Here is a 14,897-nt window from a genome sequence, read left to right on the forward strand (position 1 = left end):
AACATTATGGACTAAACGTTCAAATCCTGTTGCTGCAGGATAATTTTGCTGTGACAATATAGGTCAAATTTAGATCCGACACCTGTATATTTATGTACACTGATGACAAAAGTTAGAAGTTCTCAAGATCAGGTTGATTCGCCAGAAAGTGCATGGTCAAGTAATGCAGTGAGTCCAATAAATACTTTCAAGAGGGAAAGACTTTGTAAAGTCAACTACCAACACCAAAAGGATAGGCTGGGCTGGGTAGCAGAGAGGCGGCCTACCTTGCCGGCTGCGTCCTGCTGTTTGGTGCTAAGGTTCTCGGGCCTTTCCCAGCAGCGCGTGGACAGGTTCAGGATGGCAGTGGCAGCCATGTGAGCAGCCTCGGCATCATGGGAGTAATCGTAGCCGCTGGAGGACGAGGAGGAGCTGCTCTTTGCATATTCTCCTGACATGCTGTGGCTTGGGGACGAGGCCTTAGGGAATGGTTTAGCTGTGGAGGAGAGAGAGGGTGGAAGTCCAAATGAGAATTCATCCTCCCAGTTGAACATGCACCAAGCTACCATTACAGTTCTCCCTATAACCAACCAATTTCTCTCATGAACACTGACGTAACAAATTAAAGTAATGTTTTGGTAGTTAAGGAATGGTTTCCAACAGAAATTCAACAAATGCCAAGATCATCATCATTTCTTCGGAAAGTATTCAGACCCCTTGACTTTTTCCACATTTTGTTGAATTACAGCCTTATTCTAAAATGGATTAGAAAACAAAATCCTCAGCAATCTACACAAAATACCCCATGACAAAGCAAAAACATTTTTTCATTTTTTTTTCTTCTAATTTATATATATATAAATAATAATAACAGAAATACCTTATTTACATAAGTATTCAGACCCTTTGCTATGAGACTCGAAATTGAGCTCAGGTGCATCCTGTTTCCATTAATCATCCTTGAGATGTTTCTACAACTTGATTGGAGTCCACCTGTGGTAAATTCAATTGATTGGACATGATCTGGAAAGGCATATTCATGTCTATATAAGGGCCCATAGTTGACAGTGTATGTCAGAGCAAAAACCAAGCCATGGGGTTGAAGGAATTGTCCGTAGAGCTCCGTGATAGGATTGTGTCGAGGCACAGATCTGGGGAAGGGTACCAAAAAATGTCTGCAGCATTGAAGGTCCCCAAGAACACAGTGGCCTCCATCATTCTTAAATGGAAGAAGTTTGGAACCACCAAGACTCTTCCTAGAGCTGAGCAATCAAGGGATCAGGGCCTTGGTCAGGGAGGTGACCAAGAACCCAATGGTCACTCTGACAGAGCTCTAGAGTTCCTCTGTGGAGATGGGAGAACCTACCAGTAGGACAACTATCTCTGCGCACTCCACCAATCAGGCCTTTATGGTAGAGTGGCCAGATGGATGCCACTGCCTTTGCCAAAAGGCACCTAAAGACTCTCAGACCATGAGAAACAAAATTCTCTGGTCTGATGAAACCAAGATTGAACACTTTGGCCTGAATGCCAAGCGTCACATCTGGAGAAAACCTGGCAACATCCCTACGGTGAAGCATGGTGGTGGCAGCATCATGCTGTGGGGATGTTTTCAGCGGCAGGGACTGGGAGACTAGTCAGGATCGAGGCAAAGATGAACGGAGAAAAGTACAGAGAGATCCTTGATGAAAACCTGCTCCAGAGCGCTCAGGACCTCCGACTGGGGAAAAGGTTCCCCTTCCAACAGGACAACGACCCCTAAGCACACAGCTAAGACAACACAGGAGTGGCTTCAGGAAAAGTCTCTAAATGTTTTTGAGTGGCCCAGCCAGAGCCCGGACTTGAACTCGAATGAACATCTTTGGAGAGACCTGAAAATAGCTGTGCAGCAACACTTCCCATCTAACCTGACAGAGCTTGAGAGGATCTGCAGAGAATGGGAGAAACTCCCCAAATACAGGTGTGCAAAGCTTGTAGCATCATACTCAAGCAGAATTTAGGTGTCACGACTTCCGCCAAAGTTGGTCCCTCTCCTTGTTCGGGCGGCGTTCGAAGTCGCCGACCTTCTAGCCATCGCTGATCCTCTTTTCATTTTCCTTTGGTTTTGTCTTGTCTTGTATCACACCTGGTTCCAATCCCATTCATTACATGTTGTGTATTTAACCCTCTGTTCCCCCTCATTGTCCTTGTCGGTGATTGTTTGTTTTGTAAGCTATGTGCAAGATATGTTCTGGTGTGCGACGGTTTTGTACCCAATTGTATTATTTTGTATATTTTGGTTTTCAGAGTTTTTTTTAACACTTATTAAGCTGCTCTGTTTTATACCAAGTTTGTTCTCCTGCGCCTGACTTCCCTGCCACCAGCACACACCCTTACATTAGGCTGTAATCGCTGCCATAGGTGCTTCAACAAAGCACTGAGTAAAGGGTCTGAATGATTAAGTAAACATAATATTTCTGTTTTTAATTTTCTATACAAATAAACATTTCTAAAAATCTGTTTTTGCTTTGTCGGTAAGATGTATTGTGTGTAGATTGATGAGGGGGGAAAAACAATTTAACACATTTTAGAATAAGGCTGTAATGTAACAAAATGTGGAAAAAGTCAAGGGGTCTGAATACTTTCCGAAAGTATTCATACCCCTTGTTCTACAACCTCAATTCAAAATGGATTAGATGGTGTGTTTTTTTGTCACCCATCTACACACCATAACTTATAATGACAAAGTGAAAACCTGTTTTTAGAAATCTTTGCAAATGTACATACAGTACCAGTCAAATGTTTGGATACACCTACTCATTCCAGGGTTTTTCTTTATTTTACTATTTTCTACATTGTAGAATAATAGTGAAGACATCACAACTATGAAATAACACATATGGAATCATGTAGTAACCAAAAAAGTGTTAAACAAATCTAAATATATTTTATGTTTGAGATTCTTCAAAGTAGCCACCCTTTGCCTCGATGACAGCTTTGCAAACTCTTGGAATTCTCTCAACAGGCTTCATGAGGTAGTCACCTGGAATTTATTTAAATTAACAAGTCTGCCTCGTTAAAAGTTCATTTGTGGCAAGAAGGTGAGACATGAAGGTCAGTCAATCGTGAAAATATCAAGAACTTTGAGTGCAGTCGCAAAAACCATCAAGTGCTATGATGAAAGTGGCTCTCATGAGGACCACCACAGGAAAGGAGACCCAGCGTTACCTCTGCTGGAGAGGATAAGTTCATTAGAGTTACCAGCCTCAGAAATTGCAGCCCAAATAAATGCTTCACAGAGGTCAAGTTACAGACACATCTCAACATCAACTGTTCAAAGGAGACTGCGTGAAACAGGTCTTCATGATCGAATTTCTGCAAAGAAACCACTACTAAAGGACACCAATAAGAAGAAGAGACTTGCTTGGGCCAAGAAACATGAGCAATGGACATTAGACCGGTGGAAATCTGTCCTTTGGTCTGATGAATCCAAATTTGAGATTTTTGGTTCCAACCGCTGTGTCTGTGTGAGACGCAGAGTAGGTGAACGGATGATCTCTGCATGTGTAGTTCCCACGGTGAAGCATAGAGGACGAGGTGTGATGGTGTGGGGGTGCTTTGCTGGTGACACTGTCTGTGTGATTTATTTAGAATTCAAGGCACACTTAACCAGCACGGCTACCACAGCATTCTGCAGCGATACGCCATCCCATCTGGTTCGCGCTTAGTGGGACTATCATTTGCTTTTCAACTGCACTATGACCCAACAAATCAAATCAAATTGTATTGATCACATATTTAGCAGATGTTATTGAGGGTGTAGAGAAATGTTGGTGTTCCTAGCTCCAACAGTGCAGTAATATCTAACAATTGACAACAATACACACAAATCTAAAAGTAAAATAATGGAATTAAGAAATATATAAATATTAGGACGAGCAATGTCGGAGTGGCATTGACTAAAATACAGTACAATAGAATACAGAATATACATATGAAATGAATAAAGCAGTATGTAAACATTATTAAAATGACTAGTGTTCTATTATTAAAGTGACTAGTGATTCCATGTCTATGTATATAGGGCAGCAGCCTCTAAGGTGCAGGGTTGAGTAACCGGGTGGTAGCCGGCTAGTGATGGCTATTTAACAGTCTGATTGCCTTGAAATAGAAGCTGTTTTTCATTCTCTTGGTCCCAGCTTTGATGCACCTGTACTGACCTTGCCTTCACCCCTAGCGGGGTGAACAGGCTGTGGCTCGGGTGGTTGATGTCCTTGATGATCTTTTTGGCCTTCATGTGACATCGGGTGCTGTAGGTGTCCTGTAGGGCAGGCAGTGTGACCCCAGTGATGTTTTGGGCAGACCGCAACACCCTCTGGAGAGCCCTGCGGCTGCGGGCAGTGCAGTACCAGGCGGTGATACAGCCTGACAGGATGCTCTTAATTGTACATCTGTAAAAGTTTGTGAGGGTCTTAGAGGCCAAGCCAAATTTCTTCCACCTCCTGAGGTTGAAGAGGCGCTATTGCGCCTTCTTCACCACACTGTCTCTGTGGGTGGACCATTTCAGCTCGTCAGTGTTTTGTATGCCGAGGAACTTGAAGCTTTCTACCTTCTCCACTGCGGTCCCGTCAATGTGGATAGGGTTGTGGTCCCTCTGCTTCTTCCTGAAGTCCACAATCAGCTCCTTTGTTTTGTTGACGTTGAGGGAGAGGTTATTTTCCTGGCACCACTCCGCCAGGGCCCTCACCTTCCTCGTTATTGTTGGTAATCAGGCCTACAATGGTTGTGTCGTCTGCAAACTTGATGATTGAGTTGGAGTGTGTGGCCACACAGTCATGGGTGAACAGAGAGTACAGGAGGGGGCTGAGCACGCACCCTTGTGGGGGCCCGTGTGTTGAGGATAAGTGAAGTGGAGGTGTTGTTTCCTAACTTCACCACCTGGAGGCGGCCCGTCAGGAAATCCAGGACCCAGTTGCACAGGGCGGGATTCAGACCCAGGTCCCCAAACTTAATGATGAGCTTGGAGGGTATTATGGTGTTGAAGGCTGAGCTATAGTCAATGAACAGAATTCTTACATCCTCTTGTCTAGATGGGATAGGGCAGTGTGCACTGCAATGGCGATTGCATCGTCTGTGGATATATTGGGGTGGTAAGCAAATTGAAGTGGGTCTAGGGTGTCCGGTAAGGTAGAGGTGATATGATCCTTAACTAGCCTCTCAAAGCACTTCATGATAACCGAAGTGAGTGCTATGGGGCGATAGTCATTTAGTTCAGTTACCTTTGCTTTCTTGGGTACAGGAACAATGGTGGACATCTTGAAGCAAGTGGGGACAGCAGACTGGGATAGGGAGAGATTGAATGTCTCCATAAACACTCCAGCCAGCTGGTCTGCACATGCTCTGAGGACAATGCTAGGGATGCTGTCTGGGCCGTCAGCCTTGCGAGGATTAACACGCTTAAATGTTGGACTCATGTCGGCCATGGAGAATGAGAGCCCACAGTCCTTGGTAGGAGGTCTATGGAGAGGTTACAACAGCGGAGTCTGGGACCAGTCCTGCTATTACTCTGACTGTTGGTGAGGAAACAGTTCAAACTGACCAATGCCAGGAAGGTTGCAGGACCTATGGATTCAGACTCCGGGTGCTCAAGGACTGTGCAACAACATCCAGTCCCATCTTCTAGCCCGCCAACTCCAGGTCATGCAGTTACATCCTTCCACCATCACCTGGGTCATGGACTACCTCACTGACAGGCCGCAGTGGGTCAGACTACTGAACCACTCGGTCTCAGACAACATCATCACTAACACAGATGCCCCACAAGGGACGGTTTTGTCACCATTCCTCTTCATCCTCTACACAGCAGACTGCTGGCACGCCCAAGCCTCCTGTCGCCTACAAATGTTTTCAGATGATTCAGCCATTGTAGGCTGTATTACAAAGGATGATGATTCCCTATACAGGGAGGAAATATCTTAATTTGTGGCATGGTGCAGCTGAAACCGCCTGGAGCTGAATGGGTCTAAAACCAATGAGCTGGTGATAGACTTCAGGAGGAAGGAGAGTGCGTCTGCTGTGGTCATCAATGGGGTCACTGTGGAAAGGGTGGACTCGTACAAATACCTGGGGGTGGTGATTGACGATAAGCTGCAGTGGAAAGATAACACCGCCATAGTTTTTAAAAACAATCTAGAGCCCACCCTAGATAAGCGGAACCTCAAGAAGCTCAGGAGTATAGAGGCCAACACTAGCCACGCCCTCCACAGTATCTGGCTGGAGCATCGCAGTGCGATTGCAGACCGATTTATTTTTCCTAAAACAGAGCGTTTCCGCGGACCCTTTTTACCATATGCTATGAGGCTTTTAACACGAACATTTCGGTTTTTATATCCATTGATGATGTGCTGCTTTTAATGTCTGTGTGTCTTTGTTGTATTTTTATGGCGTATTTATTGGTAATGTATGTATTGGCTGGTGCAATCAAATTTCTCCTCTGGGGGATTAATAAAGTACAATTTTATCTTATCTTAAGGCCCTTCAAGGTTGAAGATTGAGGACTCGAGAACTTTTGTCTCTAATACATACATTTTTAGCCCCTTAATGTTATCAGATCTGATGACCGTTCAATTACCATAATAAATAACCTTATTATTAATGTGCTATAAAGATTATATCTGCTTTCCCTGCATTCTCATAGTTTTTAATTATTTCTGCCAAGATCATCTTACATTTGATGGCTTTGGGTGAGGATTGACTGGTGGCGGGCATCTTTGGAACCAGCATAGGCTTCCCAAACACCTGGACGTCGAAGCTTGCATAGTCGAAGGAAACCTTGGAGTATTTCTCCAGCTCTTTGGCCAAGTTGGCGCGGGGTGTGGTGGGCACCATGTTGGGTCTGTAGCCATACTGAGGGATCTCTAGCTGCTTCACAAAACACATTGGTCTGTTGGAGAGAGAGAGAGTCAGAACATTATGTGCAAGAGAAAGGGTATAATATGAGTAAAACGCATCGGAGACGGACAGCTATTTAAGTAAGGGGAGAAAGGGAGGAGGAGAGGGGGCTCACCTGAGAACTCTGTCTGAGTGGGGGCTCCCAGTTGAGGGCTCGCTGACTGAAGGCTGGGGGTGACTGAGGGTGACTTGGCCCCCCTTGGCGAGTTTCTCTGCAGCTGCGATGGGACAACCGGACAGACTGAGACAGACAAAGAGAGACAGTGATAATTAATCAATTGTTTCCCTTTTGATTGACTAACTTTGTGACTAGAACTACAGCTCATCAACAGCTCATTTACCATACACTCAATGATAGTCTTTAAGTGTAGGGATAAAAGGTAAATGTGAGGTTATAATCGTTGGACAGTATAATACCTGCGGTGCGTGTTGCGATTGCTGTTGACGTGACCTTGGCCTGTGCATCCTGGAGTTGGACACTTCAGCACGTTCTCGTGCATGGCCAGGACTAGGGAAATGGAGGCAAAGAGACATAGACAGAGAGATGTATGCATGTGTGACAAGTCTGCATATTGTTCAAAGCAGTAATGTTTCCCTTTGGTAGTACTGTATTAGTATTCTGCTAGTACAACAAACAAAAGTACTCACTCTCAGGTGGGATCCTGTCTTTGTGAGGGCACCCAGAGAGGCTGCGGTGGTGGGGGTACAGCCCAGTCACATGGCCCGTCCCATCACACCCAGGGGTGGGGCATTTCACCTCTTTCTTGTCTGGATGGAAAGGGGAGAGAAGTTGAGTGAGCAGGATAATAATTGGAAGATTAATCTATGGTGGGTTAAAAGATATCTTGATAAACCATAAACTGTCCTACCTTTGCTGTGGTGTCCTCTGTGTCGCATGGCTGGGTCCATGGGTTTGCTGGCCCTGTCCTCGGGGCTGTGGTAGCGCTGGTCCTTGGGAGACTGTTGGTCGTCGTGCGGCCCTCTCACCTGCTCGGCCTTCAGGGCGATGGCTTGCTCCAGCAGCCCCAAGTTCCCCCGGGTCATATCCCAGGTCTCAGAGTCATCTGTCACGCCTGAACCCTGTGAGAGACAGTCATCTTCCTCCTCCTCTTCCTCCTCCTCCTCAGATCGTATCTCGATGACCACTGTGGTAGGTGAGGCTTTGTGAGATTCTTGGTCTTCTTCTTCCACCTCCCCTGCTTCTGTTTCCTCCTCTCCTTCCTCCTCCTCTTCCTCCTCTTCTGTCAATGGGGTACCAATCTTTACCTCCTCCAGTGCCACTTCTGTATCCTCACATCCCTGAGCAAGCGTACTAGAGGCAAGAGAGATGGCAGGCTCCACGTGGACCACCTCCTCCTCCTCTTCCTCCTCCTTCTCTTCCATTACCTTCTTCTCAGTCTCCTCTCCCTCCTTCTCTTCCTCTTCTTCTTCCTCATCTCCTTCCACTTTTGCCTGATGCCTGCTGTAGTCACCACTGGAGTACTGATGATCTGAGTTCTCCTGACCCACACATTGCCTCTCCTCCTCTTTCTCTTCCTCCACCCCCTCTTCTTCCTCTTCTTCCTCTTCTTCCTCGTCTCCTACCTCCTCCTTTTGCTTCTCCTCAATCTCTGTTCTCCCTGTTTCATCGTTGCCTTTGGGCTGCTCTGTTGTTCTGTATTCATCAACTGTCCCCGCATCTTCCTCCTCCTCCTCCTCCTCCTCTGCGGCCTGTATCTCTGCCACTTCTTGCACCTCCTCTTTGCGTCTGTCTGTCGCTGTCTCTGCCTCTGTTTCCCCTTCTGCCTCTGTGGAAGCCTGCTGTTGGATTGTGGTGGCTGCCTCTGTGTCCTGCTGCAGAGCCTCTGCTTCAGGTGCAGCTATGGTGTCGAACTCGACAGACTTCTCTTTTTCTGTGTCTTCGGGTAACACCTGTGCGCAATTGGCTGTGTACAGTGCAGAGTTGATAGGTTATTGCTAAAGAGAGAGCTGTTCCCTATATATTTGTCTTTCCATCATTACTTACTTTAGTATCATTATCAATATCAATATGTACCACTGTAATAGCCAATAACAATCCATGATAAATGTGATATTTTCCTTGGATCGTGGTCTTCTCTTGACTCACCTTTCATGGACTCCAGCGGGTTTGGCGTTTTATTGTTTTCTTTCTCTTTCTGTTCCTCATCCTCTGACTCCTCCTCCTCCTCATGCTCCACCTCACTGCCAGCATCACTGTCTGCTGCGTTGAAACCCTCGTCCATGGCCAACTTCAGGGACGGGGACTTTTTCTTAGGGGCGGGCTGATTCTCTTCTGCCTCTGCCTCCGCCTCCGCAAGTTTCCTCTTCTTCACTATTGGGCATCCGAGAACGCTGTGGGTGCAAGGTGAGGAGATGGTAAGAGACTATTGAATTCCCCTTCAAATGTATATTTTACACTATACGTTGAATTTGTTATGGTGCTTTTAATCAATGACCCAAAGTTGAGATCTATTTTAAAAAACTGTGAACTTGAGTGCTAAGAGTTAGTGGTAGTTAGTATAGTTAGTATATCATACCTTTTGTGTCGTGAATATCTCCCACTGACATGGCCTGAACCATCACATCCAGGGGTGGGGCAACTACTTAGTGATACAAACAGAAAACAAACATTTGTTTTCTTCAGTTGCGCAATGGATACGTTCAAACTCTGTATGTGCTTTCCAGTTCATCACCAGCCCAGTTTATTTGCTCTGAATATCTGCATGCTCTGGTTTAAGTCCACTGGGCCAGTCTAAATATTACATTTATCAGGGCTGGGCTACATGTATACAGTAATAGGAAAACTGTGTCTGTGAATTTAATGCCGTAGCATAAAACATTGTCCTCTCTCACCTTAACTCTGTTCCCACGAGTTCACTGGGTACTGGGGAGTAAAAAGACAAACGGTGAACATCCAAAAGACACACTTATCCTAAATGCACTCCAAATGAAGCTGTTTCCATTAGTATCATGCGTTTGTGCGTGCATTTGTGTGGCCCCAGCTCACCTCTGATGCCTTTTGAGCGGGTCCGTGTTCTTGTTTCTGCTGCTTCCTGACTCATCTGAAACGCAAAGTGTCATGACAGTGCACTCACTACCTCTCTTTACCTCACTCACTCACTCACTCACTCACTCACTCACTCACTCACTCACTCACTCACTCACTCACTCACTCACACACACACACTACGTAGGCACACAGGTACACATTTTGATACACACACACACACACACACACACACACACACACACACACACACACACACACACACACACACACACAGCTTCACTTTTTGAGTGACTTCTCTACAATTATTCTACATCATCAATCCACACAGTACCTTATTGCAAGTACCATAGCAGTATCATTTTATCTTCCCCCTGTCTTCCTCTTCCCACACACAAGTATTTTAAAGCACAGATACACCCATAACCAAACACATACACATAACATTCATACTGATTTCAAAGTGAGGTGGAACCTCCCCTCATCCTCAATGGAGCAAGATCTGGTTACAAAAGCAGAGTCCTTATCAACTCTAATAAAAGCTTTTAAAAGGAAAAATGTATGACCTCCTTCCGTTTAGGGAGGGAAGGAAGAGAGTGGGAGAGAGGAGCAGAGTGAGATAGATTTGTGTGAAATGGGAGGGTCACTGTTTCTGACAGTACTCATTGTTATCACAAAGCATTAACTCTCTATTTCTCTCTCGCTCTTTCTCACACAGACACAGGCACACACATGCACGCACACAAACACACACACACACACACACACACACACACACACACACACACACACACACACACACACACACAGCTTCTCACTTTGATTCGCAGGCTCCTCTTGGTCTCACAGAATCTGCTTATTCTGTCCCCTCGTGTCCACCTCTGGTTCAGCAGCTGGCCTCTGAACTCATTTTCTATTGGAGAGGAGAGACATTGGACACAAAGTCATGGTTATACATCACCAGCATAAAGCATAAATACTTAGACAGGCCTATACTGTCTGCACTGGTGACATCCTAACCCGTTACGTACTATATTATTTCCATGTATGGCAAGTTCATTTCATTACATAATGTACATTTGATTGGCGGTGTTGTTTGTTGTTGATCTTATTTGTGTACAAAATGTTTGTTTTTTTAAAACGTGTACACAAAATTAACGTTGTAAAGCACCCCAGAAATCATCTCATGTTCAATCTGGACAGAGCTATAGGTAAAACAGGTGGATGGTTCATAAGAGGGTGATAACTAACCATGACTCTTATTATATTATTATTGTTATTGCACCCACTAGGCTATATAACGATATTCTAATTCTACGATGACACAGAGTTACACCCGTGAACAATGTACAAAAACCAGTCAAAAGTTTCAAGGGTTTTTCTTTATTTTACATTGTAGAATAATAGGGAAGACATCAAAACTATGAAATAACACATGGAATCATGTAGTAACCAAAAAGTTGTTAAACAAATCAAAATATATTTTATATTTGAGATTCCTCAAAGTAGCCACTCTTTGCCTTGATGACATCTTTGCACACTCTTGACATTCTCTCAACCAGCTTCACCTGGAATGCTTTTTCCCAACAGTCTTGAAGGAGTTCCCACATATGCTGAGCACTTGTTGGCTGCTTTTCCTTCACTCTGCGGTCCAACTCATCCCAAACCATCTCAATTGGGTTGAGGTCAGGTGATTGTGGAGGCCAGGTCATCTGATGCAGCACTCCATCACTCTCCTTCTTGGTCAAATAGTCCTTACACAGCCTGGAGGTGTGTTTTGGGTCATTGTCCTGTTGAAAAACAAATGATAGTCCCACTAAGCGCAAACTACAAAATCACTGACAGTGTCACCAGCAAAGCACCCCCACACCATCTCTTCCATGGTTCAAGGTGGGAACCACACATGCGGACAGATTTCCACTGGTCTAAAGTCTATTGCGTGTGGTTCTTGCAAGTCTCTTCTTATTATTGGTGTCCTTTAGTATTGGTTTCTTTGCAATGCCTGATTCATGCAGTCTCCTCTGAACAGTTGATGTTGAGATGTGTCTTCACTATTATTCTATAATGTAGAAAATAGTAAAGATGTAAGAAAAACCCTGGAATGAGTAGGTGTGTCCAAACTTTTGACTGGTACTGTATAGGATGGGCACTCGACCCAGCTGTTTTATTTTAGGCCTACTATACATTACGAACTATATCCACACAGCTATTGCCTCATGTGGGCACCTGGTACCTTGGAGCTCCCCATACATTAGGACTCTTCAACCCTGTGCCTGGAGAGCTACCATCCTGTAGGTTTTCGCTACAACCCTAATCTAGCGCACCTGTTTCTAATAATTAGCAGGTTGATAAACGGAATCAGGTTAGTTAAAACTGTTAGTTACAACCGTGTGGCTTAGTTGGTAGAGCATGCAGCTTGCAACGCCAGGGTTGTGGTTTCGATTCCCACGGGGGCCCAGTACGAGAAAGTACGGAAATGTATGCATTTACTACTGTAAATCGCGTCTGATAAATGACTAAAATGTAACGAAAAAAATGTCTAACCTACCGGAGGTTAGCTCTCCACGAACAGGGTTGGGCTGTGTGTGGATTCTCCCAGAGAAATATAAGAGAACAATACAGAAGGTCTGCACGTGTGTTATCACTAGATCTCTCAGTTAATCACTGATATTGAGGGATCGCCGACAGTGTTTTAAGATCATGTTGCGTAAAACATGTAGCAATGTGCAAAAAATATGTATAATTTTATACCATATTAGGCCTACCTATGATTACGCCTGCTATATGGATGGACAGTTAGCCCTGTAACTGGTGGTAATTGTGTTATTTGAGGAATAGCCTTTAATAAACCAGCCAGGAAGCATATATGCTAAAATATTTAACTGTACAACGGAAATGCATATCCGCTTACCAGAGCAGCTAGCCTACCCAAAGCAGAGCCCTCGACCATGTTATTTTTCTTCTGTATTGCACATAATGGAATTAGACCTTTGGATTGGATTGTGGGTTTAAAGAGAACGGGGCTTCGTGTCTTTGTTTATCGTTATTGCACAAAAACACCACGGCGCTCGCTGTCCATGGTGCTAACACGACCTAACACACTCACTCTGTATGAGAGGCTATAGCACCACGCCTTCGATTTAATCAGTCCTTGCTGTAGAGAGAGAGAGCCTTCAAATATCAAGCTTGGGTGGGTTTTTCTAGTGCTACTATATTAATAAACTCGTTATAAATGGCACTCTGAGCGCACATAGCCCCGGGAGATGGTGACATTTGAGCTCTCGGAAATGTAGCTCCACCTCCCCCGGTCTCCTACCGACACACTTTACAGTCATCGACACACAACCTCCTGCGAGCCGAGTAGCAAAGCACTAGGCAAATGATATAGTAACGCAGCAAGTAGGCCCATTGCAAAGCCACTTTGTAACAAAATAACATGCAGGTTTGGGCCTTAATTGGTCATCGAGTGAACATCCACATACAACTGAACTACAAAGACAAAAAACTGAAGAAGAGATAGGAACAAGAAAAGTAGGCAACATTGCGTTTATTAAAGGCCTATGCCTCTCCGGGTTGCAAAAACATAAAGGACTTTCACAATAGCACCCTAAATCGAAACAAATATGCCTAGCTTCAAATATTATTTGATATCTCCTACTTTTTCTATAGGCTCTTCATAATGGAAAGAAAGGGTAAACCACAAAATACAATGGCATAGGCTACTGTACAAGGCCTACAGCTTTCAAACTTATCAACATTATGCTTTTCTCCAAGTTTCCGGAACCCTAAGCAACACTAAATCGGCTACAAATCACACATTAATGTTTTACAATCTGTGAACATTATAGCTTATTCTGAAACTCATATTAAAACGATAAACGTTTATTTCAACGGGGAATATCCAAAAGAGTTCCGTCATTTGTCCGAATTGACATTCTCTGGTCGTTTGGATTACCTTTGGATTACCTTTGGATTAACAGAACTGTGTGTTCTGCTTTTTCTGTCCATAATGTATATGATACTGAAGGTTATGTAAAATAAGATTAGTGTTTTATATAAATGAGCAGCCTAAAGAGACTGCATCTTTAAGAATTAGGACCGGGACGTCCATTATAGAAACCAAAATATATTCGCGAAAGGATATGTTTACAATCTGATTTCAAACGAATTTGGGGAACATAATAATGTAACTATATACTGCAGAATTGTAAACGTAATATCATTTATAAATAGCCTACCATTCTTGAATGGTTCAGGTTGCTTCGTTGTTTTCAAGTAGGCAAAACGGGCTTTCTGATCCCTATTTCAACAACTTCTGCTCAGCATTGGATACAACGTCCACAACATCCCCGCACCGCCCTCATTGACGGTTAGAGACATCAAACATAATCCGGAGCTGAGTGCTCTTCCACCAGTCTCCAGTTTACAAATGCGGCATTACTCCAACTTTAAATGTAGAATAGCCTACTCCAAAATGCATAAGCAAAAAAACATGGCTTCATTTGCCTTTGTCAGCGAGAATACGTAATATTGCCTTACCTTTCGCTCATGGTCCCTTGTTCACCCCTCCCCCATACTCTGACATCACCATAGCAAACCCCACAACATAGGCTAAGAGGGGCAGGGCTTCGGGTACTCCAGTTAATTTTTGATATCACTTATCATGCTGCATCAATCATAAATTATCTTTAGACTCGACACCCTCAATCAACATCAGCATTGAGGCAAATCTAAGCACCGTGCAAGGTTCTTGAACAGTTCAGTGTCCCGGACAGCGCTTGGGTGGCGCGTGCCTTAGTTTCAGCACCATGGACAGTAGCTAGACCACTCTGCTAAAACTGCCCTCCATAAACATGACATTTGGTCTTATAAGTGTGGCAATTACTATTACAGCTCAATATAAACCACTTTCCAATGCACACCGATAGAAAACCCTTCAAAGTACAATTTTTAAAAACATCGGCTTTTGACGTTATCATTT

The 14,897-nt window shown here is 44.3% G+C and overlaps 1 protein-coding gene across 11 annotated transcripts in view; it reads right to left on the bottom strand.

Annotated features, from left to right (window-relative positions):
* The window catches only part of LOC106572224 (myelin transcription factor 1), a 31,903-nt gene that overhangs the window by 12,839 nt on the left and 4,167 nt on the right, over positions 1-14,897 (bottom strand). For 4 of the 11 annotated variants that reach the window (XM_014146221.2, XM_014146219.2, XM_014146220.2 and 1 more), the window contains exons 2-12: positions 10,735-10,829; positions 9,917-9,971; positions 9,763-9,793; positions 9,447-9,512; positions 9,017-9,261; positions 7,779-8,834; positions 7,558-7,677; positions 7,327-7,417; positions 7,025-7,150; positions 6,687-6,901; positions 267-475 (exon numbers count right to left, since the gene is read on the bottom strand). In XM_014146221.2, the coding sequence (XP_014001696.1) occupies positions 267-475; positions 6,687-6,901; positions 7,025-7,150; positions 7,327-7,417; positions 7,558-7,677; positions 7,779-8,834; positions 9,017-9,261; positions 9,447-9,512; positions 9,763-9,793; positions 9,917-9,971; positions 10,735-10,829 (2,309 nt within the window). The other 7 variants (XM_045696003.1, XM_014146223.2, XM_045696002.1 and 4 more) reach the window with 7 other exon arrangements.

The sequence above is a fragment of the Salmo salar genome, chromosome ssa15, assembly GCF_905237065.1.
Source record: "Salmo salar chromosome ssa15, Ssal_v3.1, whole genome shotgun sequence".
NCBI classification, from domain to species: Eukaryota; Metazoa; Chordata; class Actinopteri; order Salmoniformes; family Salmonidae; genus Salmo; species Salmo salar.